General features: G+C 40.8%; 3 protein-coding genes across 4 annotated transcripts; 2 read left to right on the plus strand and 1 right to left on the minus strand.

Moving 5' to 3' along the window:
- The first annotated feature begins 698 nt into the window (after positions 1–698).
- Positions 699–4,498, plus strand: adprhl1 (ADP-ribosylhydrolase like 1). The gene is made up of 7 exons (XM_069662439.1): positions 699–1,225; positions 2,414–2,578; positions 2,668–2,793; positions 2,940–3,080; positions 3,243–3,370; positions 3,496–3,628; positions 3,717–4,498. Exons 1-7 carry the CDS (start codon positions 1,012–1,014, stop codon positions 3,884–3,886), a joined length of 1,077 nt encoding a protein of 358 aa, XP_069518540.1. The 5' UTR covers positions 699–1,011; the 3' UTR covers positions 3,887–4,498.
- Positions 4,499–10,581: 6,083 nt separating this feature from the next.
- Positions 10,582–17,777, plus strand: grtp1a (growth hormone regulated TBC protein 1a). Of its 2 annotated transcripts, XM_069662568.1 has the most exons (8): positions 10,582–10,986; positions 12,294–12,445; positions 12,535–12,693; positions 13,949–14,073; positions 14,835–14,931; positions 15,293–15,465; positions 16,562–16,747; positions 16,893–17,777. In XM_069662568.1, exons 1-8 carry the CDS (start codon positions 10,913–10,915, stop codon positions 16,983–16,985), a joined length of 1,059 nt encoding a protein of 352 aa, XP_069518669.1. In that variant the 5' UTR covers positions 10,582–10,912; the 3' UTR covers positions 16,986–17,777. The 2 variants fall into 2 exon arrangements, with proteins under 2 accessions (XP_069518669.1, XP_069518678.1); XM_069662577.1 differs by lacking the exon at positions 16,562–16,747.
- Positions 17,757–24,876, minus strand: lamp1a (lysosomal associated membrane protein 1a). The gene is made up of 9 exons (XM_069662557.1): positions 24,532–24,876; positions 21,772–21,878; positions 21,461–21,680; positions 21,057–21,218; positions 20,774–20,979; positions 20,539–20,664; positions 20,381–20,447; positions 20,124–20,291; positions 17,757–18,825 (listed from the first exon to the last, which is right to left on the minus strand). The coding sequence occupies exons 1-9, from the start codon at positions 24,584–24,586 to the stop codon at positions 18,686–18,688; spliced, it is 1,251 nt and encodes a 416-aa protein (XP_069518658.1). The 5' UTR covers positions 24,587–24,876; the 3' UTR covers positions 17,757–18,685.
- Positions 24,877–25,971: the final 1,095 nt, after the last annotated feature.

Here is a 25,971-nt window from a genome sequence, read left to right on the forward strand (position 1 = left end):
TTGCGGCTGAGAAAATGCTGCCCAACACTGTGTGTTACAGAGTGTGTGTAACATGTCAGCGTGGTAACAGTTGTCCCTTATCAGGTTGCATTCCTGCTGAATAGCATCATCATCATTGGCTCTTCTGGTCATTCTTTGTCTACTTCTACTCTGAGTATGTTTAGGACTACATCCACCAACAACGTAAAGGAAAAAGTTGAGGTGTATAAAGTGCTGGAAATAACAGATTTTATGTAAAAATCTTTTACTTAAATTACTTAAAAGGGGTTAATTAAGTTCAAGATGAAGTCTAAAGTACCTCCTGGATGCACATAACTGGAGAATAGCTGATGTCAAAGCAAGAGATGATTAATAAAAAAGTTTAAAATAGTGAAGTAAGGATTACTGGGGATCCTCTCATGGGGCGGGTGGGATGTCAACAAGGTCCAGCACCAGCTGACAAGTCTGCAGTCCAGCCCAGCGGCACATTAGCATCTCTCCCAGTGCGTCCAACCCCCCCATTACCAGTCCACAACCAGCCATCCAGCTTCCAGGCTTCTGTGCCATGGGGATTGCCTTTTTAGGAGACACCTGATCACAGCTGAACTCTCGACCGCCCAACACAAAGAAACGGTCCCTGATTGCGCGATGCTTTCGTGTGTGTGTGCACGCAAAACTGCGGAACCCTTGCTACTGAGAGTGTGTGTTTGTGTGTCAGACAACTGGAGAGACTCTTGAAGAACGCTGTGAGAGTGACCGGTGAGGAGGACTGTGGGAACTCAACATCAAGCAGGAATCTAAAAATTGAGGTTCTTCTGGCTGTTTTTGGGCAAGACAGTTTGTTGTTTTTCTTTTGTTCTGTGAACGTGAAACTTATCCAGGTGGTGAAAAACCAACAACTAAAAAGAAATTTAGATTTCCTTGTGCCCGGAGCCCTCTAAATACCAGAAAAAGAGTGAGGGCTTCATTCAAGAGAAGATCTTTTTTTTTCGTGATAAGCTGGGTGAGTGGACGTGAGTAAAGCCCGGTATCATGGAGAAATTCAAAGCAGCCATGGTTCTTGGTGCTGCTGGGGATGCCTTGGGCTACAGAAAGGGTCGTTGGGATAGCTGCATCTCAGGCAAAAAGATCCAAGAGGAGCTGGCCTCTATGGGGGGACTGGGAGCCCAGAAACTAGACCCTGAAAACTGGCCTCTGAGTGATGCGACACTGATGCACATGACCACAGCAGAAGCACTTGTAACAGGTACGTTTAGGACAACGATGACAAAAGAGGAGTTATGATTCTCTAAGAGACAGAATGTAGATTAAGATTACACTCTTCTTTCTCCTGTTTTAAAATGTTAAATATCAGTAACATTCCCTCTAAATTTACATCTGACTTCATCTAAAACCAAAACCCTTCTTTATCTGTTCAATAATCTTTGGACAACATCACTTCTTTCTGGCCAGGTGTTAGATCTTTCTACATTTAGAAGGACCAGAATAGCTTCTTCTATTCAGTCAATGGAAGCTGCTAATCACTTACTGGCAGGCCGACTCTGAATGAAAAACCCTGCTGACATACCCATAATCCATCCTCGCAACCGGTCATCAAAGACAAAACCTCCGTAGAAACTTTATGACTAATGCCGTCATTCAAAAGTCCTCTCAGGCCCTCAGCAGGCAGGCCAGGGGTTGCCGGGCCAGAAAAGTCCAAAATAGACTACTTTGGAAAAGCTGATCCTCAGGTCCCCTCTACTGAACAATAGCTGCTCCCTAATCTGCTGGTATCATGTTTGGCTGCAGATGCGGTTCAAAGCCAGCGACAGCAGTCCTGTGAAATGGTGATGACATCTTTTGAGATTAGGAAGCCCTATTTAGACACAATGATGCCTGCACACAAACAAACACACATTGTAATAAATCCTGTTCATGTTACAACATACGGTGACATATTATACGTATTATACATCCTTATCTGAGGCCGAGAATAAAGAGCCTTAATTAAAATAGAAAGACATGAATCCCATTTCCTCGGCTCCCTTTGAGGGATTTGAAGGAACATAACCTGACAACTATAAATCTATCCTCCCTCAGCTTCTGCAATCGAATCTGAACCACAGTCCAGTCAAGTCGCTGTCTTTCATCAAAGTCCAAATCACCAAATTAGAGGCGACACTCCTTTGTAAACATAAGCTCTTTCCCTCTCAAACATTCAGTACACAAATAAACAAATTCTGGCAGGATGAATGTGGGCTCTGCTGGAGGATCCCAGTTGACCTCTTGGTGTGTGGAAGTGACTCCACTCGCTCTGAGGCATGCTGGTCCTAATCTGTGGTGTGGCAGGTTGAGGCTAAACTTAGCCCACCGCAGTACCACTCATCTCGACTTGCATGCCAATCATCTATGACTCTCTATGTGTGTGTGTGTGTTTGTGTGTGTTGGTGTCCAGATTACTGGTGTCTAGAGGACCTATACCGGGAGCTGGTACGTGTCTATGTTGAAGCCATGGTGTCCCTGCAGGGCAGGGCTCCTGATCCTGCCACGGTGGAGGGCTGCGTTCACCTTAAACCTCACAACTTCCTGCTTGCCTGGCATACACCCTTTAATGAAAAAGGCCAGTGGAGATTTAAGATATTTTTTTCAAACATTAAAACAGTATATGAAAATGTGTGTCTTGACGTGTGCACATATGTCTATGTCCAGGGTCTGGGTTTGGGGCAGCAGCCAAGGCCATGTGTGTGGGTATGAGATACTGGCAACCTGAGAGACTAGACAACCTGGTGGAGGTCAGCATCGAGATTGGCAGAATGACCCACAACCATCCTACAGGTGACAATTTTGGCCCCTTCCAACCTAGCCAAACAAATGATACCATGAATGATACCTTTATGATTTAATGTATTCCCAATTGTTGAGTTTGAAAAGTCAGTAGATAAAAGTGGCGCGGTGACTTGTGATGTCACTCTTGTCTTCAGGCTTCCTCGGCTCCATGACAACAGCACTGTTTGCATCCTATGCGATCCAGGGGAAACCTGTTGTGACTTGGGGTCGCGAGCTCATGAAGGTCATCCCACGGGCGGAGGAGTACTGCAAGAAAACCATACGACACATGTCAGGTTGGATTTAGGCCCTGTGTCCATTGATTTTAAAACCTACAAAAAGAATTATATCAACATGTGTTTGGCACGATATACAGATATGTTCATATGCGCCGTGTCTGAGAGAGCATGACTATCAGCTCATGCAAGGAACATGTGTGATTGTGCATTTCTGTGCAGAGTATCAGGAAAACTGGTTCTACTTTGAGGCCAAGTGGCAGTTTTACCTGGAAGAGAGAGAGATAGAGAAGGAAGGACAGAACAAAGCTTCATTCCCTGATAAGTATGACGCTGAGGAGACAGACAAGGTAAATTCTACCTCTCTATCACACAAAAATAAATGCTTTAAGCCTTTTAAGCCTTTAGTGTAATACAGCAACAGAGCCCCTAATATGAACAATGTGCTATTGTTACTCTGTCCTGGTCCATACAGATGTATAAGCGCTGGAGCTCAGAGGGCCGTCCAGGTCGGAGAGGTCACGATGCCCCCATGATAGCCTACGATGCCCTTCTAACGTCAGGTAGTGACTGGGCTGAACTCTGTAAACGCGCCATGTTTCATGGAGGTAAGGACCACAGCTTGCTGCTTTAAAACACAGACAAATAAAACATGCAGCCGACCTTCTGTGACCGCTGTGATAATGCTGTTTTCAGGTGAGAGTGAAGCCACAGGCTTGATCGCGGGTTGTCTCTATGGTCTCATGCATGGCCTGAGCCAGGTTCCCCAAAGCCTTTACCAGGATTTGGACAAAAGAGAGCGCCTGGGGGAGCTGGGAGAAGCGCTCTACAAAGCAGCATCTGCAGAGAAGTGCCTTGACAAGTAATTCTGCTCTTCACTGGCCTGAACCCTACTGGCCGCACAGAGGAATTGCACATGACTCTAAAACCGCCTGCCTTTATCCCCCACTACCCTCTAGTCCTCCTGCTATACACTGATCTGTTATGAACTGAAATATAGTTTAATTGTCTCAACTGGAAGCCCTAAAAAAACTGCTGCAATGGCTGATAGTAATCTCTGGGGGCAACTTCGCTTGATCAAAGTACTTCCTCTAACTTCCTCTGCTCAGATTGTTTTTACATTTCTGACAACATAATGGAAAAGATATTTACAGAGATGCTTTCTCATAATGAACAACCAATAGATAATTTCCTTTTAAGACCTTATCCTTTTCTAAAACTAACCTGTATTAACATGAAGCAAATACTGATGTGTCGAAAAACATTGTGCATACTTTAAAAACAGTCTACAGCAAATTTGAAGACACCTCTCTCTTCACAGAAGAATCTTTTTAATGCATGTAACATGTGGTGACATTTTAAAAATGATATTAACGTATGTTACATTATTGAGTTGTAATCATTTTATCGTATATACTGTGATCATTTATTATTTGCACTGTGATGCTCTTATCGGGTTTAATGTACTTTATTGTGAAAGCACAGTTAAATGGTGCATATCAATATAATATCAACATTAAAATGGACCCAGATTTAAAAAAAGCATGAACTGCCTGGCTCTCTTTATCTTCACTAAACTACAGCATTTCTGTTGATGGACACCTTGTCTGTGATCTTAATTTTCTACCAGATTTCCTCTACACAACCCTCATCTACAATCCCCTGAACTAAACACCTGTAACAAGTTCACATTGCTGGTACATTTCACTTCTAGTCTGAACATTATATCTCCTCCACTTCGCAGCAGGGATGACTACTGGTACGTCCAGTTTAATTAGAAGTACTGCTAATTTACTTTGATATTTCAAAGATTGATAAGCTAAAGAGAAAAAGTAGTCCCATAGCTAACTTGTGGCGACTAGTTTTATGAGGCAAATTAACTGAATACATTCCAGAAGTGTTGACTTGTATGGGTTCAACAGATTTAAACCTTTAAGGAATAAAACAGAAATGTAGCTCTACATTTAAGAGCTGGTAAGGAGGCCATTGTTCCACTTGGACAGATGAGCAGAGGTAGGCTACACTAATTATTTACTCCAAGTTACTTCTGTTTACAACATGTTTGCTTCACTAATCTAAACCTGTTTAGTTCTGTCGAAATTCTGAACAGGAATTCAGCTGAAGTGCAGAGCATACATTGTTGACTAACAAATATTGGCTTCTAATTGGGAACACTGTACTCAGTTACAATAATGACAGCATTTGTTTTTAGTGGCCATCCAGCACTACCACTCTTTTTATGCAATTGGAAATGATCCAATCCAACTCTGCTGTCAATATCTGTAACTAGTCAGGTACACTCAGCTGCAGATGGCTACAGGGATTAAGTTTTGCATGTCCTCCATTCTCCATAGACCAGATTCTGGGAAAACCAGTATCGGCCCTGATGCTGGTATGTTGAGGAAGTTGGTTAGAGACCGCAACTGCCGTCCTGTTCTCCGAGGGATTCTGGAGAGTCTCCTGCACTACCTAACACAGGATCTTCCAAAGCGGACTACCAGAAACCCGGAGACGCCAGGGTCGGATGATGTTGTTGAAAGAAATACAGATTGGCCCGATCAGAAAATGGAGACTTCAATGGAACAGACTCAACTTCACCCAAGTTGCACTACTCATCAGCTCAAGGAAGAACCTGAAATGATCCCGGAAAAGACGACTGGGACGTGTTCCAAGATCACCTGCTGGTCAGATCCACAAAAAGAGAATGGAGGGAATCAAAGAGCAGGAGACTTAATATCCAGACGGCTTACCACATTCCAGATCCTACAATCCAAATTTATAAGAGCCACACCCAAACCTCACATAACCCACCAGAGGGAGGTTGGAACTCTTTTCCCAAGCAGAGGAGTGGGAGGTAATGTGAACCACTCCCAAGATGAGAATGAAATGCATAAGAAGGCCCGCACTGGAAGAGAACAAGGGCTGAAAAGGGGGGGCAGCGTGAAAGATGTTGTAGCCAAGTTTGCGATGGCTGAGCAAAAAGAAAAGGGAGAAAATGTGTTGAAGAAGCAGTCAGTCAAACCAAGACTCATCGGAAGAGGGCTCCTCCTGTCATCCTTGATGGAGAGGTTTGAGACCATGGCCACTGTACATAAGGGAAGTGACCTGTGTTCACATGAAAGGCCCTCTGGAGGAGTCAAGGTAACAAGCAATGTAAAACAGAGGGTAGCTTGTCATGAAAGACGGCACCAACAGGCAGCTGAAAAATCAGTTCAAAAACAAAAGCAACCTAAGCAAATAAAAAGTAAATCTTTTGGAGAGCAGTTGAAAGAAAAGAAAACAACAAGTGGACAAGAACAAAGACATGAGCAGGGAGTCGATGTTTTGACTAAAGTATACGCAAATCTGGGAGAGAAAAATCATTTGAAAGCAAAGCGAATGAGGCAAGCGGGAGCTCAGCATTCAGATCAAAAGGCTGAGGAGTATTGTACGTTAAATCTCATAAAAGATCAAGCTTATGAAAACAATCCAGAGGTCTGGAGGTCAGAGGAATACGGTAAATCTCAGACTACAGAAGAGGAAAACATTACCACCACCAAGTTAAAACATGGACATCGAGAGCTGCTCTGTTCAGTATCTGTCATGGAGATTACACTCCCAGAACCTTGCAGGCTACTTCCTCAGGTAGAAGCCCAGATAAACTGGCATTTGGCAACCATCGTGACCTGCTCTACGGTGTGGTCCACATGTGTAGATTCCTCTCCTAAAACATATTCTGTGAAATCAATGGAAAGCTCAAACTTCGAAAAAATACATCTTTTGAAGACAGAAGTTCCTCAAAAAGCGGAAGAACTCTCTAACAAGGAATCGAGTGCATGTGAACCTTCAGGAACTAAAAGGAGATGCCCCTTAAAACCCAAAACTGAGGGATTGTCTACTTCTACGGACCCCGCAGGGCAAGGAGCAGGGGAAGATCCAAATCCAACCAATGCTGTGACCATTCAAAGGAGATTGCCAAAGTATGCCATTCCATGTGTTTGCAAATTTGATTATCGTGAAGATGTTAATGATCAGACTGATTCCTCTCCTCAATCAGCATCAGAAACTGTAACTCCCTTGGTTACAACTCCACCACCACACGCTGACGCTTCTGTGACAGCTTTTAACACTAGATTGCTGACCTTTCAAGACATTAACCTTTGTCTTCCTAATAACATAAAGGTGCAAACCAATCATATACGATCAAAAGAGAAACCAACAGAGGGAAATCCTCAAGAAAAAGAGCAGGAAGTAAAAGAAGAAATACGACCAGTGGACATTAAAGAAACCAGTATGCTGCAAAATTTAAGACTCTATGAAGACACTGCCAAGGAAGCTGCATTTGAAGACAGCAAGACTTGTGCTGTATCTTTACTAAAGATTCAACCTGATAGTGAAAGTCCAAAACAGAGACCAAAGTACACATCAATTAACTATGGGGATCCTTCAGTCAAACAAACATATAAACCCAAAGTCATACGATTTACTGACACCTTTACTTTCTAGGTCGGTACCATAAAACAAAAACTTGTGAGCACAATGTCAGAACGATCGATATCTGGTCAGGCACAGTTTCCTTTTAAAGACAATGTAAGAGAATTTAAATCAAGATTTTTGTAACTGTTGTTACGGCTGTATGTGCTCCCTCTTCTGTTTGTCCCTTCTCCCCTTCTGTTCTCAACTCTGCAGGTGAACCTAATTGCAACGAGGTGCACCTGGCCTTGGATCAGTAGCCTATTTAAGACACCAGCACTGACATCAAGAGAGGCTTCTGGAGTGGGGACTGCTGTGGTTCTGCCTGTCAGACTGGGATTCTGTGTTGTGTTCTAGTTGCTTTTGTTAGACTTCAGTTAATGATTCAGTTGTTAGTATTGTCTATAATAAATCCCTTGGTTTTGACTTTTTTTTAAGGTGTTTCCTGTGAGTTTGTTGGGTCAAATGTGGATAGTTGTTAGCCCCATAGGGCCGCCTTAGGGTGGGGCGTAACACTGTCAAGGTACCTTCATACATCAGCAACAATATGAAGGTATTACAAAGTTACAGCAAGAAAAACCCAGTGGAAGCAACAAGTAAACCCACTGCAACACTGTTAACAATACAGGCTGCCAAAAGTGGAGAGTAAACAAGTAGTGCACAAGCACTGCAAATGTGATAAGAAGAGCGGGTATCAGAAGACTAGTTTGACTTTAAATAGTGTTACATTTTGTAGGTCTGTTAGGCTATAATTTAGTTAAATATAAACATATTTTGATTTATCTATTTATCCAGTCTGGACATTTTCCCAGCTTCTGTCTCCTCCTCCATTTTTCCTCCAAAAATTTCAAACAGTCATCCTGTTCTCCTGTTATGGTGTTATGCTTTTATTCATGTAGCTTTTTTTCCAATAAACTAATTAAATCTATAATAGCACACCATTACTGCTGCCTTGTTCTTTAATAATTGCAACAGTGGGGTATGGTAATATATTTGTAAAACCTACTAATATTTTTAATAGGATTTTTTATACAAACTGGCTGCATGCAGGGTCATAAAGATACCAAAGATGTTCAGAAGGAAGCAGGAAGATTTTTTCCATCATTGTCAATCTACCACATGTAAGACAAACATGCTTACACACTGGAAGAGTATTTTAGTGTTTCTATGAAGCATACAGAGATGATGCAGAGAACTGATGAATCTCTGCTCACAGCAGGGCTGAACATGTCTGTGGCTAGAGGCTCATCCTGTTTACAGATCTGACCCCGCCCACCAGCAGGATTACACTACTGCAGAAGCATTTAGACTTATTCTGGTATTTTACAAGAGGATAAGAGATCAAGGCCTACATGATCCATCATCTGTCTATCCAATGGCTTATTCTGAGGCTTATTCGATTCTGTTGAAGATCAGGAGTTTGGTGTTGTTATTGACCCCCTATGTGTGTATGTAGGGCAGAACAGCATTTTCAGTTTATTAGAACTCAACTCTGTATCATTGAATCTCTTGTGTACTAAAGAATCGATGTATTTCTGACCCATTATATTCCAGGATTGACCTCATGCAACAGGAAACTCACAATTTTTTGTAGCCTTTTGTCTCTTATGAAATTTCTATCCCCACATGATTTTCCCCTTTTCCAGCTACGAATAATCTCAGAAACTAGAACAACAAAGATGGCCTCCAAAAAACCCATAAAGCAACCTTAATGTCATCTTGGGACACACAGTATCTCATTAGCACATAATCAACTTTAAGTCTGGTGACTTGATGTAAGGTTTGCTTCACATTGATGATCATCTCCTTTCCAGTAAGAGCAAGGTTTTTACTCTACCATGTTAAAGTATGAAAGACTTTTCAATGTTGTTCTTTGAATAATATCAGCTCATTAAAAAACATTCATCAAATGAGGATGTGAAGCTCTGCTGATACTGGAACAGAAAAATCTAAAGGTAAATTGAGGAATTTGGGTGTCTTGTAGTAATGCGATGGTCCATTTATTTGCATAAAGTTGAATCCATATTTTTTTTAATCTATTTTTACAATTGTCTTATCTGCATAAATCAAAAGAGTTTTAATGACTGTGGGAACCATAAATCACCCATGTAGCAGATTTGTTTAAATCAAGGTATTTTATCCGTCGGAGCACTGCTGTCTTGCAGAAGTTCAAGTTAATAGAGGGCTGGATTTACCTGGGCTACGTGGCTGTGCCGGGGAGGTGTGGCTATTTACTATTTCCGTTGCCTTCACGTGTTAACGGAATTATTAACACCATCAAGTGCAATTGGGGGAACCGAAGGAATTTCATCATTAAGGAGTTGCGGATGTGGCAGCATTTTTTTTTACAGGCTTTGTCTGTGGAAAAAGTTAATATTGGTATGAAATGCTTTATGAGGAAAAAATTAATTTGACAAGATTATCATAAATGTATCAGTGTTGAAGGAACAGCAGTTGCTTAGTTTCTATCTCTATGTGTTCATATGGGAAAAATACGATGAAAAGTAAAACAATTAGTATTATAGACGGAACATAGTGAAAAAATAGTGTTATTTACAGATTAAACACTTCAAAATATGTATTATAAAAGTTGTTACCAGCAACTAGAAGGCTACATGCTGTTAGAGACATAAAAAACTACAAAATACTATGTCCAAAGCCAAAATTGAATTACTTAAAACCTCAGTCTGATGCACATCTCTCCTCCTCTTCGTTGTGTCACTGCAGCTCCGAACAAGGCCCCGTGAATGCCACATAAATCACATTAAGCCATCCCTTGAGAGCAGTGAAGTGGGATATTACGGGAATCACTCGAAAGCAGCAGTAGGTCTGATTGACGTGTGTGTCCTGGGACAAACGTCATGAGTCCGAAATCTTCCACCGAGTGGTTTGTCCGGACCAGAGGAGTGGAAGTGTCCTGCTGTATTTGGGTTGTATTCGGTAGCAGTAGTTCTTAAGTTTGGATGTTGTTTTCAGTGATACTCGTCGGTGTGTTGTTCTCCGGGGAGAAGACGGGGACCAGCAGCAGCAGCAGCAGGTGCATGTGGATGCCGATAAAACTCGAGGCAATCTCCGCTCCCTCAACACGGCTTACTTGAAAATTGGCGGATCGAAACAATATCTAAGGAATCAGACTTTATTGATATCTTGGTTAGGGGGAAGGCGCGAAAATGCTTTTTCACAGCTTTCCCTTCCCGAAAATAGCATGCTAATCCCAGGAAAAGGCAGCGTCTGGTCCCTTGTCCTTCTACACGCAAACATGGAGAAAGTTAAAAGTGAACGCTAAATTGCCTCAACTTTGAACTGTGACTTCTTCGACATTCATGCGTATTTAAGACTTTGCTTTTGTCTTACTTTTGAAACCACGACACGGTGGATAACCTAGCGGGATTAAGGCACTTCTAGCGATTTTCAGGATCTCTCTGGAGTAGAAGTCGGCAATGGAGAAGAGGAACAAGGCGAGCACTCAGACCCACTCCGCTGCCAACGGTTCAGCCAAAGACAGAGTGGACAGGTAAACGTTGGCAAACTTAACGTTTGGTTTTAACGGTTTTCTCAACCAGATTAAACGTTAAATATCACCACATCTCATCGAATTTAGTAGGTCAAGGATAGTCTAGTAACTTACCTGATTTTTCAGAACCTGCTAATTACGTTATCCCTCATTTCGTGGAAATTGGGAGCATTAACTTTAGCCAACCAACTGTTTTAAACAGGTACTCGATTAGTTAGCAAACAGCTAACGGCTACGATTATAGAACATTAGAATTTTAACATGTTGCGATAACTGCTGGAAGTTATTCGTAGTTTTTTCTCCCATAAAACTTAATTCGAAGTGCAAGTCTCCCCGGGATGATTCAAAGTTATTATTCTTGAAATAAACTCTACACAATCCCTGCATTTAATGTCTTTTGGATAAATGGAGCTTCAGCTAATCTTGCAGTCTGAAACATCAGCTCTATGATAATTCATACCTTTTTAGGATTGTAGTCCTAAACTTTTCGTGGAAATATTCAACAAATAATAATTTTTGAGGCAGTAATTTGTGGTGTGGTTGAATTAGGTATTTCTTATATTGTGTGTACCCACTTATTTATTTATTTTATGGAAGTTTACCTCATAAACTGGCTTCTTACTATATATTGGACATGGTTAAAAATACACTTTAAATAGTGCAGTTTATACAGGTTATCAACATGTGAACATACATTTAAGCATTGGCTTAGCCACACTTGTTAAAACCGGGGCAGTGCCTAGTGTATATACAGCTGTAGTGTCTGTTGTGTTTGAACATGTCCAAAACAGATGTAGTAACCCACTACAGTGCAGCTTTGTAGGTTTAGGTTCTTCTTCGGGGATGACTTTGCTCTTGTGAAAGGGTTAAGCTACAGGGAGATCTTCTTGTTACCTAAGGCATTAGGTTGAGCTACCTACACCCACAACTTTTTCATCAAGAGCCAGATCACAGATAAGGAATGTAGATATAAAATATAAATACATAAGATTACTTTAATGAAATAGAACCATCAGACTTTCTTTTTTTGCTCTAATGGTGTTATCAAGTTTTGAAGTAGTTGCTAAGGATGTGGTGACAAGGCCTAACAGCTTGGAAAAGATTAGATAAAGTTCTTTTACATTCATTCAAGAACTAGTACACAACCAGCACACATGTTAAAACACATATATACTGTATGTTCTAGGATATAAACTTCAAATTGATTTTTTCTATTGGTTTGAGCTTTAAAATGCTTTGCTATGAATGCATCAAATGTGTTTCATTCAAGCTGTTTACAGTTTCTACTTCTTTGCTTTTTGGCCCAGAGTGGATCCGTATGGCTTTGAGCGCTCAGAGGACTTTGATTACGAGTCATATGAGGAGCTCATGTCCGAGTATCTAGTTGTGCTTACTCGACGATCTATTAAGTGGTCCAAACTGCTGAAGGGCAAAAACAAGGTGCAGAAGAATGTCAAGTGTAAGTGTTAAAACTAAACGGCAGTATCCTGACAGAGTGTGTGTGTGCATGCAATAAAACTTAACTACTATGTTGCTTCTCTCCTTCAGTAAAACGTTATGTACGTAAGGGGATTCCCAATGAGCACAGGGCTCTGATCTGGTTGGCATCCAGTGGGGCTCAAGACAAGCTAGAGAAGAACCCAGGATATTACCAGTCCCTGCTCGGAGCCCAGCACGACCCCAAACTGGTGGAGACCATCTGCACAGGTTAGACTATGAAAACTGTTTTTCACTCACCCATATGCACTCTTAGACCTCAATAAAAGCCCTGACACATTTCACACCAATATATCTGAATACGTGTGAACTTATAACAGAAGACACCACCAATGTCTTCTGTTATAATTTGTATTCAAACCTCTATCTGCCTCCTAACTGGGGAGAAAAACTGTTAACATACAAAGTATTTTGTTCTCTACAGCCCCGCCTACATGCATGTACCTGCAAAAAAACCCCCCCAAAAAACCATCACCACTTCAAAGTGCAACTTACCAGCAGCTGCACTGTGGAGACACCTTGCTCTCTGCTCTGTCAGAGATGGCAGAGAAACAACAGAAACATGTTCAATTGGCATTTTAACATATGGTCTTTTGCTGTAAAACAAGAAAAATCAGAGATCAAAAGTAAAGACAAACTGCATGATACGTTTTGTTTTAAGATCCAGTCAGAGAGTATTCTTTCACTCTGACTGCCTCTGAGACCGAATCACGTTGTGCTGATTTGGTTTAACAGCTGCTGGTTAACGCTGACTACAGCCAGACACACTGCAAAACCTGCAGGCAACGCAGACACATGGCCCAAAGATGCTAAACATTGTGGTGTTCCCCTGACTTGGCATTACAGAATGTTTTTTTTAGTGTTCAGCCTGACATATACATGGCTTTGTGAGTAAGAGGGACCGCTCTTCAAACAGACCAGCCACCCTGTAGATGCTTACTCGTGTTAAATACTGCGTGTGCAGTCCGACAGAAAACAAGGGAGTACTGATAGATGTACGGGTGAGGAGATATAAGAGTACCCAGATTTATCAGATAATAAAACACTGTAGAGTGGTTTGTAATAATATAACAAAGGATCATTTTATCCTTCTTAAACAATTTGTACCTCGCAGGTACCAAGCTCATTTTACTAAATAATATACCAGAAATGTGTTTTTGCATTGTGCATTTGATGATCCTGTTAGAAGTACATATCTGTGTACAGTCACAAAAGTAAATGTTTGTGTTGGTGAGCAGGTATGTTAACTTCAGCTGCACCTGTGTTCCCTTAGTTTAGTATTTAACAACACTGGTAATACTGTATAAATATATATATTTAAACGTCCTGTGTCTGTTTTTGTTTAGATGTAGTCTGAATACAAGACTGATCTCAGTTGTAAAGCAGACTCCTTGATGCTGCTTTTAAATTTACCTGCTCTCATGCATCATTCACACAGAACTAATTAAGTGTATTTTTCTTACAGACTTGAACAGAACATTTCCAGACAACGTCCAGTTCCGCAAGACACGTAACCCATGTCTGCAGAAAGTTCTGTACAACGTGCTGCTGGCCTATGGCACCCACAACCCATCTGTGGGCTACTGTCAGGTAATCACTGAGAATCCAGCCTTAGATGGATTTTGCATCATAACAAAATTCCTACATCTTATTTCACAGCTTATAGAGTATATTGGGTATTATCAAGGACTTTCTATATGATGGCAGTTAGAGACACAACGCTGTATTTCATGACGTTTATTATTGTTCATAGGGCTGTGTGCATGATTTCGCAGTGACAGATTAGGTCCAAACAAAAATATGCACAACTGACTTACTCCGATATTTATTAAAGCATATAATAAAGTAGACTGTGTAAATTTGACTGAGTGAATGCAAATACATGTAAATACAGTACATATGAGGTCACTTCTGCAGAATTATCCAACACGTACGTGTCCAAAGAAGCATTGTTCGTGTCCGTGTCAACAAACCATCTCCCAACGTTTTACATTTAAAAGGAAAATTTTATTCACCAGAACATAAGAGGCTTGATTTGCAAGTTAAACAGGCAGCAGGGCTGTGCTGATGGTTACATCTTTTAAGAAGTGTAACGATGAACCATTTATTAGTAGAGTCTGTTTCTGTATCTAGTGTACATTAGAACATATTTTTTCCGATCTTAATTTTTTTTTTTGAAATGTATATTTTTCTATCTTTCTTAACCAAACAAAACAATTAAATATCACAGGTCTCCGCATAGTTCCCCACATATTGGAGGTTTTTATAAGAAGCTCTACAGCCTGTAATTACTGTATTATTCTGTAGGGACACAAGATTGTAACCTGAGTGTGTCTGTCTTTTGTCTTCAGGGGATGAACTTCATAGCTGGGTATCTACTTATCATCACAAAAGATGAAGAGAAATCCTTCTGGCTGATGGATGCACTACTCGGTAGAATTTTACCAGGTGTGTGTGTGTAGATCTATTTGCCACCACTCTAGTGTCGTGACAGTAGTCTGTAGGTGATTGTTTCTTTGCTGTGGACTAATCCTGTTGGAGGTCACATGATCTTTATCTGCCTGTGGCTTAAGACCTAGGATTTGGTTTCATTTGCATGTTGCACTCACTTAAACAAGGAAATGTTCATATAAATTTGATTATGTGTGGTTTGGTTATATTTGGCATTTGACAGGAGAAATTAGTTGTTTTGGTGTTAGACACAACATAGGCAATTAAATGTGATTAAGTTAAGCTAGTTTCCATTCATGCCATTGAAACCAAACTGTGTGTGTGTGTGTGTGTGTGTGTGGTCGGTCACTGGTTCCAGACTACTACAGTCCAGCCATGCTTGGGCTAAAAACAGACCAGGAGGTGTTGGGGGAACTGGTGAAAGTCAAAGTCCCCACAGTCTGGCAGACCATGGTCGATCATAACGTCATGTGGACCCTGGTGGTCTCTCGATGGTTCATCTGCCTCTACATAGACGTCTTGCCAGTCGAGGTGAGTGTTTATCAGTGTGTTTTTATATAACATATACAAGTCCTGCTATTGTCACAGTAATGTATAACAGACTGTCAGTCTAATTCTTGTTTGATGCATTCAGGACTTTATACAACTCGTGTAATCAACAGAAAAAAATCCTGTTTGTTTTATGTCAGCACTGCTTTTAGTTAATTCACATAAAAATTTAATTTATTAGAAAATAAAATTTTCCTCTACTTTTTAAATGGCCAACTCGCTGTGCAGTCCTTGTTGTTGCTCATTCCTTCTGTTGGGCTTGGGGAGGAGTGTGAACTGCTGTGTTTGTTTTCTCCAAATACAGATGGAGCTTCACTCTGAGGGTGTAACACATGCAGACATTCATACTATTCCCACCAGCACATGATTCACCACTAATTCCTGTCCAAAGATTGATTCAGGGTCACTGCTGCAGCTGAAGTGTCCCTCTGCTTCACTTGTGCCTGACTTGCATATTTGAAGGGAATTCCGCTGGAGTTGTGTTATGTGGATGTCCTGACAGTGTTGATCGTAAATGTAAACTTTTAAAAATTAAAACATTTGTGATATGGACAGGTTTACTCAAAACACATAATATTTACAATAATCGAGGTACTCTAAAGTTAGTGGCTGTTATGGGGAATTAATAACTTGGACTGTACTGGTTGGGAGAATGTGGCCACTGTTGTGCATCGGCAAGAAGCAGGAACACTGGGATGTTTCCTTCATTGGGTTAATTATCAATCCTGATGTGTTTGTGTGGTTATGTTTCTGAACGGACACGTGCTGATGGCTTGTAACTATTTTAACAATGCAGAGTCTCGGGTCCTCTCAGCTTCTTTCCTCTACTACTACTCCACGTCAGCCAGCACATACGGGGTATTTGGGCACAATAATAACAAGGGCGCTGATTGGATGGTACCTGCCAGATCAGTGACTGAATTACAATAACACACATATCCTTAAGTCCTTCATAACAGTGGCAGTTGGGTGTGACTTCTAATGTAATTGTAACATTCTCCCACAGCATACTAGTAGTTGAAGTTTTGTAGAGTTTCTAACATTCTCTACTGCTGTTTTTTGTGCTGTTTTTCTGTAGACAGTTCTGCGCATTTGGGATTGCCTGTTTTACGAGGGCTCTAAGATCCTTTTCCGTGTAGCTCTAACGCTCATCCACCACAACGAGGCTCTGATCCAACAGGCCCAGTCACTGCCCGATGTCTGCCAAAACTTCAAGCAGATCACCCGTGGACCATTTGTTGATGAATGCCACACTTTCATGCAGGTAACAGAAAAGCATGGTTCCCTTGCTGCTAGTTATTAGCAGGGTTTAATTTAAGTGGAGGAAAGACTAATAAGTATTAAGCTGACATCTCTTGTAATTTGCTTTCTTAAATCCTTTAATCTTTGTGCTTTTATGCCTTTCTTAGAAAATATTCACTGAACCAGGAAGTCTTCCCCTGGCGACCTTGACTAAGCTGCGGGAGACTTGTCGATCTCGCATCATCGCAGAAGAATCCTGAACCAAACTTGACTACCTGTCGCTCAAACACATTCCACTGGGATGAGCGCCCAGCAGCCCGTTTGCACCTTTTTTTACTGAAGTATTGTCACACTAAAAACATACTGTATAGTTTTTGTCTTAAACAGATAATCATACAGCCTTAGTGTAAATATATGGTCACAGAAGAAGAAGAATCTTGTATGCTGTAGCTGTATAACATTATAATTCCATTTGAATTTGACATGTTAGTTTTCTTTTCTTAAAATGTGGAATTTTGCACTTTATTCTATGATGTCAGAGACACTGGCCAGGTCATATAAATGATGTGTTGCACACTGTAAACACAGCCACCGGGCCTACTTCACATTGAATGAATGACTAACAAAACTCCATGCTGGCACCACCTCCTGTGGTAATGAATGTGAATTATACTAATTTAAAGACGTTTTTCTTTAACGTTTCAAAATCTGATTCATGTAGTTCTCAAGTTTTTGTTGTAGTTCCTGACCTCAACTATTAGTTCAATCACACTATGATGCAATGATTGAAACACACGCGAATAGGCTGCTCTCTTTTTCTAAGAAAGGTGTGTCCAGTTTGTTCTGTGGACCTTTAAACTGTCAGAGTACTGATGTCAGATTTGTAGCACTGGACCAAAATAGCCTTGGCATTGGTCCCAGCTCTGAGTATCCTCTGTAATGTACACCAGCTAAGAGTAAACAGACATGTTTATATCACACAAAACATTCATAAAGGAACTGTTTTAATTAAATACTCGTGGAAAAAACAGTGGAATTGAAAGATTTTTATTAACTTTCAGTAAGATGCATAATAGAAAACCAGATCAAACCATTTTTTTTAGAAAAAATAAATGGTCAAATCACTATCATTCATATCAACACACCTCCTTCCAGAGGGTGGGGGAAAGCAAGGATAGAACATTTATCCATGCACTTTTTTCTCTTGTGATTATAGGCATGTTTAGTTACGCAGAACTGCACTGTGTGTGTGGCTGGACCACTGTACACTGTTTACACAAAGCAGCAATCTATGTTTTTACCATCACAAATTACAAGAGTGTGCTTAGTAAGTTGGATAGCACTCCTGGGACAGCCCAGGCTTTTGGCTGTGGAGGAACATGATTGGAAAAGATACACATTCATTTCCCTTTTCTTGGAGTCAATGGGATTATCTTAATGCTCAGGAAGCTTATTAGACTGCTAGTGAGCACGTATAGGCTTAAGAATACAACTTTTGAACAGTGGACAAGCTGTTTGATCCTTCTAGAAAAAAATATCTTTGTTGTGCTGTTTATTGGATTCTGCCTCTGTAAATGCATGGGATATTAAAAAAATCTTTATAAATAATTATAAGGCTATAAAGAACAAAGCAGTTCAAGCTAATTCAACCAATTCCTGGAACAAAATGAAACAAGAATAAAAACAGCAAATTCAAAGTGCTCGATCCTCTCAAGACTTCATCTAGATGCTTGCACCATCTAAGGTTTGCAGGTCTTTGGCTGCTCATCATCATCTCACAGAGAAAGCAGAAATAAAATATCCAGAGGTCACACATGATATGCGAAAATAGCATGCACTCACCGCAGAGTACCAACTGCTTCCATTCACTCGTGTTGTGTCTAGTCTTACCACTCGCTCACTCACACACTCGGGTTCATCTCCACCACTCAGTCTGCCAAGGTTTAAGTTAAGTGTCCTTTTAGATTGTTTGGTATCCAGCGTGGCTCCTTTTTCTGCCTATTAGATATGCGATGAGGACGATTAGCACCAGGCCAGCAAGAGCCGCTCCAACGATGATGGGAATCAGCATCTGGGTTTGGTCCATCTGACACTCCTCCGCTGGAGACAGAAAGAAAAGAAGGAAGATGAGAAATTATTTTAAAGAATTTTCTGTGGGGCATGTCTGATGTAACCATATTTAATTATGGCTGACCACTTTTAGCAGCTCATGGTTAAAGTAATAATGTTTCATTTAAATAAACGTCTGTTAAGTCACTATCTATTGCCAAATGCACACAAAGCCTATGGCCCACTGATGAAAGCCTTTGCATTTGCAGTATATAGTATTATTATGGACTGAAGAGTTATAACCGCAGCCAACCGTGGACGTCTGGTTATCTGGGAAGTGTACTCCCGCTTTTGCCTTTTATTGCCATAAGGTGTCGCCAAATTGAACGAAACTGAGAACTTTGACTTTATAACTTTAAATGGCCTTTTGAAGTGCCGATGATTAGAGGGATTGCTAATTCTGAACCCATGACCCCTTTGATAGAAGACCGTTTGAGGCCTGTACTAGACCTTTAAATAGTTTAAGTGTTGCGCTCATTGATCGCTGAAACCACAGAGCCAGTACTTAGTGCTTTGTGAAGACAAAGAAGTAGAAGTGCTGCTGGGTCTCTGTAGTAATCACATACAGATGCTGTTTGGATACGTCAGGTTCCTCAGGTTGCTTAATTTAACTGTGTGATCCCCCCCCACTTAACTGATTAGTGTAGCTCAACAAAGGTGCGCTACGTTGGACGGAAATGCGTCGGCCATTTTTAAAGTATATTTTGCCATGTGAAATAAAAGATTGTTGAAGGACAGTTGCATGTTACATTTTTGATTGAGTTCATTTTTTTACCTATGCAATGACTCCTTTAGAGGTTATAAACATTAAGTGCCATAAACATAACAATGAGATCAAATAAAAAATTGCCACAATAAAATAGCAACAAGTGTTGATGGGCTTGATGCAACTAAATGAGCTACTTTAAATCATTACTGATAAAACATTTACAAAAATAGCTTAGCAGTTTAGAAGCGTAATTACTCGATTGTCACAAAGTAGATTAAAAGGTTGTACCCCTGTTTTGTCTGTGTAATATAAGGGCCTCAGCCCGGTGATTACCTTAGCTTACTTTAGCTTATAATAAAGACTTGAAGCAGGGAAACAGCTGGTGTAGTTGTGCTGTTATGGTGAGTTACATTTTATAACTTTTTCTTCTGTTCTTACAGACACGAGAGGTATCAAGCTAAAACGTTTCATGTTGAAAAAGGGTTGAGAAGATTCTCTGAAATGGAAGTTAAGGTCAGAGGACAAAGATAAAAAATGCTGTGATGAAAACAGCAGGGAGGATAAAAGAAAGCATTGTTACCTGTAGCAAACTGGTTGGTGGTGACTTCAAAGGGTTGCACCTGCACTCTGAATGTATTGAGAGAGAAAGTTGGCACCACAGTCAGAGTTTGCTCTGCGTTGCACATGTAGGAGCGTCCCAGTGTGCTCCGCAGGTAGTCGAGGCTGTCGTTACTGGCCCTGAAGGGAACTGTGCAGAGAGATGGGTCAGTAAGTCTTTGAAATAAATGAATCAGAGCTAAGAATAATCAAGTATGTCGCACGTGACAAATGGCATACCAGTCATGTCAGACCAATTAGCGAGCAGAGTTATCGCACTCAGGCGGTATTTGTTGCTCGTGGAGTTCTGTGAATGGGAGGACAGAGTTTATAGAAACACCATGGACATAAACAAAGTGCAAACAGGAGCTTAATTTACAAAAGAGGAGGGTTCTTACCAGAGTGAAGGTAAGGTTGAGTGTGGTGGTTTGCTCCTGTATTAAAACCAAGGAAGCACTGCTGGCTTCACATGATCCTGATACACTGGTCTCATTGGGACTCAGATTTACTAATTCTTGGACAGTCTGGCAACGAAGACAAAGATCAATATAAGTTTGTAGCATGTCACGCAAAACAGACTGAAATGTATGAATAACTTAAGAACAAGTTCTTGTTTGTAAATCTCTCTTTTACCTTATTCTGAGATAGAGAGAAATAGGAGAAGTTGAGCTGCAGTCCCATTCGGGCGAGGAGACACACAGTGCCGTTGCTGTTGTTTACAGAGTAAGTGCCCCGTTCAGGTGTTCCTGGAGGGGTAGGTGGTGGAGCTGGGGTTGTTGTCGTACTGGCAGTGGTGGGTGGAGCTGTAGGACTGCCTTTATCTGCTGTACATACACTCTCTACAAAACAAGACATAATAATTCAGACCAATTAACTTTAAACTGGTAAAGACAACCTTAAAACCCGCCCGTCGTACCTGTTGGACTCAGGTCGTTTCCTGGCATGTACGCCTCCAGCCGCATGTCAGAGAAAGTGACAGTTGCTCCACCGACGCTAAAAGTGGTTGGGCTCACACAGCGGTAGGTTGTGTTGATTGTCGCCCAGATCCCAACAGAAGACGACACAACAGTAACCACATCTAAGACAAAATCAAACATATTAGTCTATTTTGTAATATCTGTGGAATATTAGCTCATTTGTTTTTTACTTGCAAGTTTAAAATGTGTTCAAAGCTCTTAATTTCTTAAATGAAATATTTAACTTTTTCTTTACTTTATATATAAGATGTAGACTTGTCTATGCGAGCACCAAAATCATGTAACAACACTTAACAACAATCTGAATCTGCACCAGACAGTTTGATGTTGTTTTTGTCCTCACCGGAGCTGTTTGCGTCAGGGAAGATTGAAGTGTCGCTGAGGTTGTACTGCAGCGTCAGGTTAGCCACATTGTACAGACTTCCATTTGTTGAAAAACTCAGCCCCAGGGTGTGGCCGGGTCCAAACAAGGCTACCAGCCAAGGTGAGCTGTTGTCCGTGCCGCATGAGCTGCTGCCTGTATCGACTGTAGCAGAGTCAGGCAGAGAGAACTGCGCTGTTCTCTGAGGAGAGGAGAGAAGATACGACTGATGTTCACAAGGAGATGCAATAAATTAGACAGAGTCACAGGAGTGCTGTTGTCAGTGTGCATACCGTGCTGTTGGAGGTGTTGTATGTGATGGAGAATGATGCAGAAAGCTCAGCCTTAATGCAGGTGGAGTTCCCCTCATTCACCTCCAGAGTAACAGCCTGAATGCGACCTGCAGAGAACACAATTAGATATCACAAAGATATCGAATTAATAATAACATCCTAAAATGTTTATCAATAAATATCTATATGTTGCTTATGATTGCACAATTTGACCTGATGATGAGTCAGACTGTTGCAGTTCTAGGTCAACTTGCTGTATGTGACTAAGTTCACTGTATCACTGATAAAATAAACACTTGTTTATTGCTTAAGTGTTCATTATCTGGGTCATCTTGTTTTTATACAACTTGCCAGGTTAGATTATGGTTCCAACATGATCATTAATTATGACCACAGGATTATAATAACATAACTGCCACAGTCACATGATGCCATGTCCTACATACAAAATATAGCAGTTCACACAAGTCACCAGCAGAGGTCTGCAGGCCCTTTCCTGACAGATTTGTGGAGCCCAGAAGAGCTGCAGTAAGTGAGGAGCCAAACTTCTAAGTGGCTTTTACCAACTCGGCCAACCTGGAAACTTTTTTTTTTTTATTGATGGCTTTGCTATTAATACCTTTATGCACTGGAAAGTGCCAGCTCACTGCTGTTGCTTCTATGTTTGTGATAGTGGCTGTAATTCTAGAACACACTGTTAAGAAGCTGTGGTGGCTTTTCAGGACTAATGCACTTATCCACCCCACAACTAACATCCTGTTTTAACATCAGTAACAACATGTTTTCATCAGTTTGACAGACAGTAATGCAATACAGGGGTTTCACCACTTGTTTCACACTTCCCAGAATTAATACCTTTAAAGAGATGGAGACATCAGGCTTGAATGTTGTGGTTATGGAACAGAAACTATTCCTCTTTGCACAGCTCAGATCCTGAGACATAATTACTGTACAGTTTGTGTTTCATTTCTCTATTCTGTTCTGTCAAAGCTTGGTGATAAAGGTCTGTGTACGCACAATAAACTAAAAGCTACTCAGTAGGGGAGAAAAAAGAAGAATTTGTTCCACAGGCCACTAATAATATAAGAGTGAAAAGTCACTTGTCGCAAGCTGGATATTTGTAATTGAAAGTTGCAGATTATCAGCTTACATTTCTTAGGAACAGATTTATATATTTAGTGTTTGGCTTGTGGGCAGAGTTGCATGCCCACCATGCTACTGTTACTAATTTCACAACTCACTTAAACGACCTGAGCATTTCCCTCTTTCTTATTATTCTCACTTCCCCCTTCCCTCATTTCCAATCATCTTGAGCCTCCTCCTTAAAATAATTAATCTATCGCTCTTTTAGGAAAAAGCACAGTGAACGTCAACCACACACTCTCCCCTGCTGCTTTACTGAAACCTGACCCCCATGTCACCTCTCTGTTCACCATGTAAACACACAGCAGACAGTTTGCACAACACTGCAATCTGATCGTGAGGTATAAGCGGCAGTGTGTGTACAAAGTATCAGGCTGCAGATAGCAACCATAGACAGTCTGTGTAGAGAGAATAACAAACAAGAGATAATCTCACATTGCCTCTTGTATTGGGAGGTGTCACCTCAAGCGTCCTCTACAGAAAGGTTTCACATGTTGCAGAGGGGAGAACAATCCAATAGTACTTAAAGATAAACATTAAAAGAGAAATAATACACACTGCAACTACTGAAACTGTACTGGCTTGTTTCCTCAGTCCACAGTCGGGTGCCTGTGTGAGAGTGTGTTTGTGTGAGTGTGTGAGTGTGTGTTTGTGTGTGTGGCCAGCGTGATTAAACGTGTGATAAACTAACACTGTCAATAGGCCCCTAATGGCCTGTGTGCCAACACAAAGCCATCATCCTGGTCATGTGAAGCTCTCAAATGACACAACAATGGGGTCAATCTGCTGGTCCACAACATTAACAAAAACCTGGGCATTACGTTAGAACAGAATAGAATAAAGTACAAGGGCGTCCACGGTCACTGCTTTCGGTTTTGACACACCTTCCTGAGCACAGCTGACCTTTGTATTTTCAAAGTTATCAAAGTCCATGTGAACCTTTGATAGGCTCAGGCTCATAAAGCACTGATCTACTTTTTTCAAATTTGGAGCACATATATTTTCAACTAGTTGCTCGTTCTTATTTCTTATATTTCAAGCCATGAATGAATATAATGAGTCTACATCCCACAGGTGGTTCAAAATGGAAACACTCCTCACCTCACCCTTTATAACAGCTTACCTGTAGGGTACATAACGCCCAAATACACACATATGACTATTTAGCTACACACCTATATTTTCTTCCTGTATTTTTTTTTTCTGAAAAAACAAAACAAAACAATGATCATCCAATATACAACTCCCATTCCTACCTATTGAATCATACTGTAAAGTCAACAATAGGACATCTTCAGTTTTGTTTGAACAACAAATCAAACCCCAAAATGTGAAATAAACCATCATTTAATTTAAATTGTCACATTTTCAGAAGCTGGGACAAAATATGACCTTTATCTGAATATTTGTCTGTTAATCGTGGGTGAATCTCTACGTCTTCGATTAACCGACAAGCAAGTTGTTCCAGGTAAAGAAAAAAAAAGAGTGACCACCTGGCTAAGCTAACTATCTGACTGGCTAGTATGGCCAGCACTGATGTCACAACTGCCACGGTTTCGAGCCATCGGTCGTTGTAGTACGGCGGTGAGAAGCAGCATTTAACCGCAAAACACTCACCTATAACCGCAAACCAGGCAATGATGAGCACTGCTAAACTGTGGGAGAGCTTCATCCTTCAGGTCAGATGAACCGAAAAGTAAGATCTTACAAAAGAGGGCAGAAAAACAAGCCCAGAGAAAAGGTGTTGTGCCGCTGCTGCAGACGCAGGTGGGTCCTCACGAGCGCACCGCAAATTGCACTTGACTTCACGGACCGTTAGCTAAAATATGAGGCGTCACTGTTGCTCTTCCAGCTGTTACTTAAGTTCCTTTGCTGCCCGAAGAGAGCCGAAAGAGATATTCAGTGTTCATAATACATGTCCTGTTAGAACCGATCAGTAACACACAGCTAGATGTCGGTCACAGCCTCACTGCCTGCATAAGCCATGTCTCCTCACGTCATGTGAACTGCTAGCATTTAGAGCTTCCCAGTCACGTGAGACCGCCCCTTCATTCTTTCACGAGCTTCATTCAGGGCAATACTTATCAACTGTCCTCTGCCCCATAATGAAAACAAAATGTCATAAATATGCACAACAAGGGAGGAATCATACATTTTGTGTCATAAAGCGTTATAAGAAACTGTGTATTCCTAATATATGAATTACTGCAGAATTACATAACTAAATAATAGAGGGTAGGTGATACCAACAGGGTGTAACGAGAAGAGAAAAATAGTTCACTTCCAGGAATAGTATTACTATGAAATGACTCACACCTGTGACATATGTCAAGGCTAATTTATTAATTAAAGTAATTAAAATGTGATGAATGAGGAAATACATCTGATCTAGCATAGTTTCCTGGGGGAATGAGGCCATGAAGAGGAATTTATAAATGTAAACTTGGCCACATTCCTTTAATTATTTGAATACGTAGCATGCAATAGATATATTATATGGTATGTATAAATGTATGATCTGGAGCACAGCAGAGTTTTTTCTGTACAAAGGAAGGCAGCATGTGAGAGTCCACACACACATTCACACAAACCCAGTGATGTGCAGGCTGCTAAGTGCATGAGTTGCTGTTAGTCAGCTGACACTTTCATCAATTCACGAGGGTGTGCAAAACCCCTGAAGGAACGCAGGGGCTGCTTTAATGCTGCTGTCCAAGACTTATCAGGACCCCACTACATTCCCCTGGCATAGTTTGGTCACGCTTTCTTACAAATGACAAGCTTTTTTTTTTCTTCTAAAATGAGAGCATATTATTGGAGAACTAGCTCTTGTTGACATTATTATGCAAGACTTATTTCTTAATAATACTAAAGCTGTACATTCCCTGCGGTGATGGGGAAAGTAACAAGAGTCTTGCTTTTATTTTCAGTTCCATCTTCCAGTAAGCTGAGATATTACATTTCAGAATAGCTCATTTTTAATCAAAGTACTGACAATAAGCCTACTTACTGAAAGTAGAAGAGAAATTGATCATCATTTTTCATCATAGCCTAAGTGTA

The sequence above is a fragment of the Semicossyphus pulcher genome, unplaced genomic scaffold (assembly GCF_022749685.1).
Source record: "Semicossyphus pulcher isolate SPU_LCO1_2020_fin unplaced genomic scaffold, fSemPul1.0.p SCAF_1, whole genome shotgun sequence".
Taxonomy (NCBI): domain Eukaryota; kingdom Metazoa; phylum Chordata; class Actinopteri; order Labriformes; family Labridae; genus Semicossyphus; species Semicossyphus pulcher.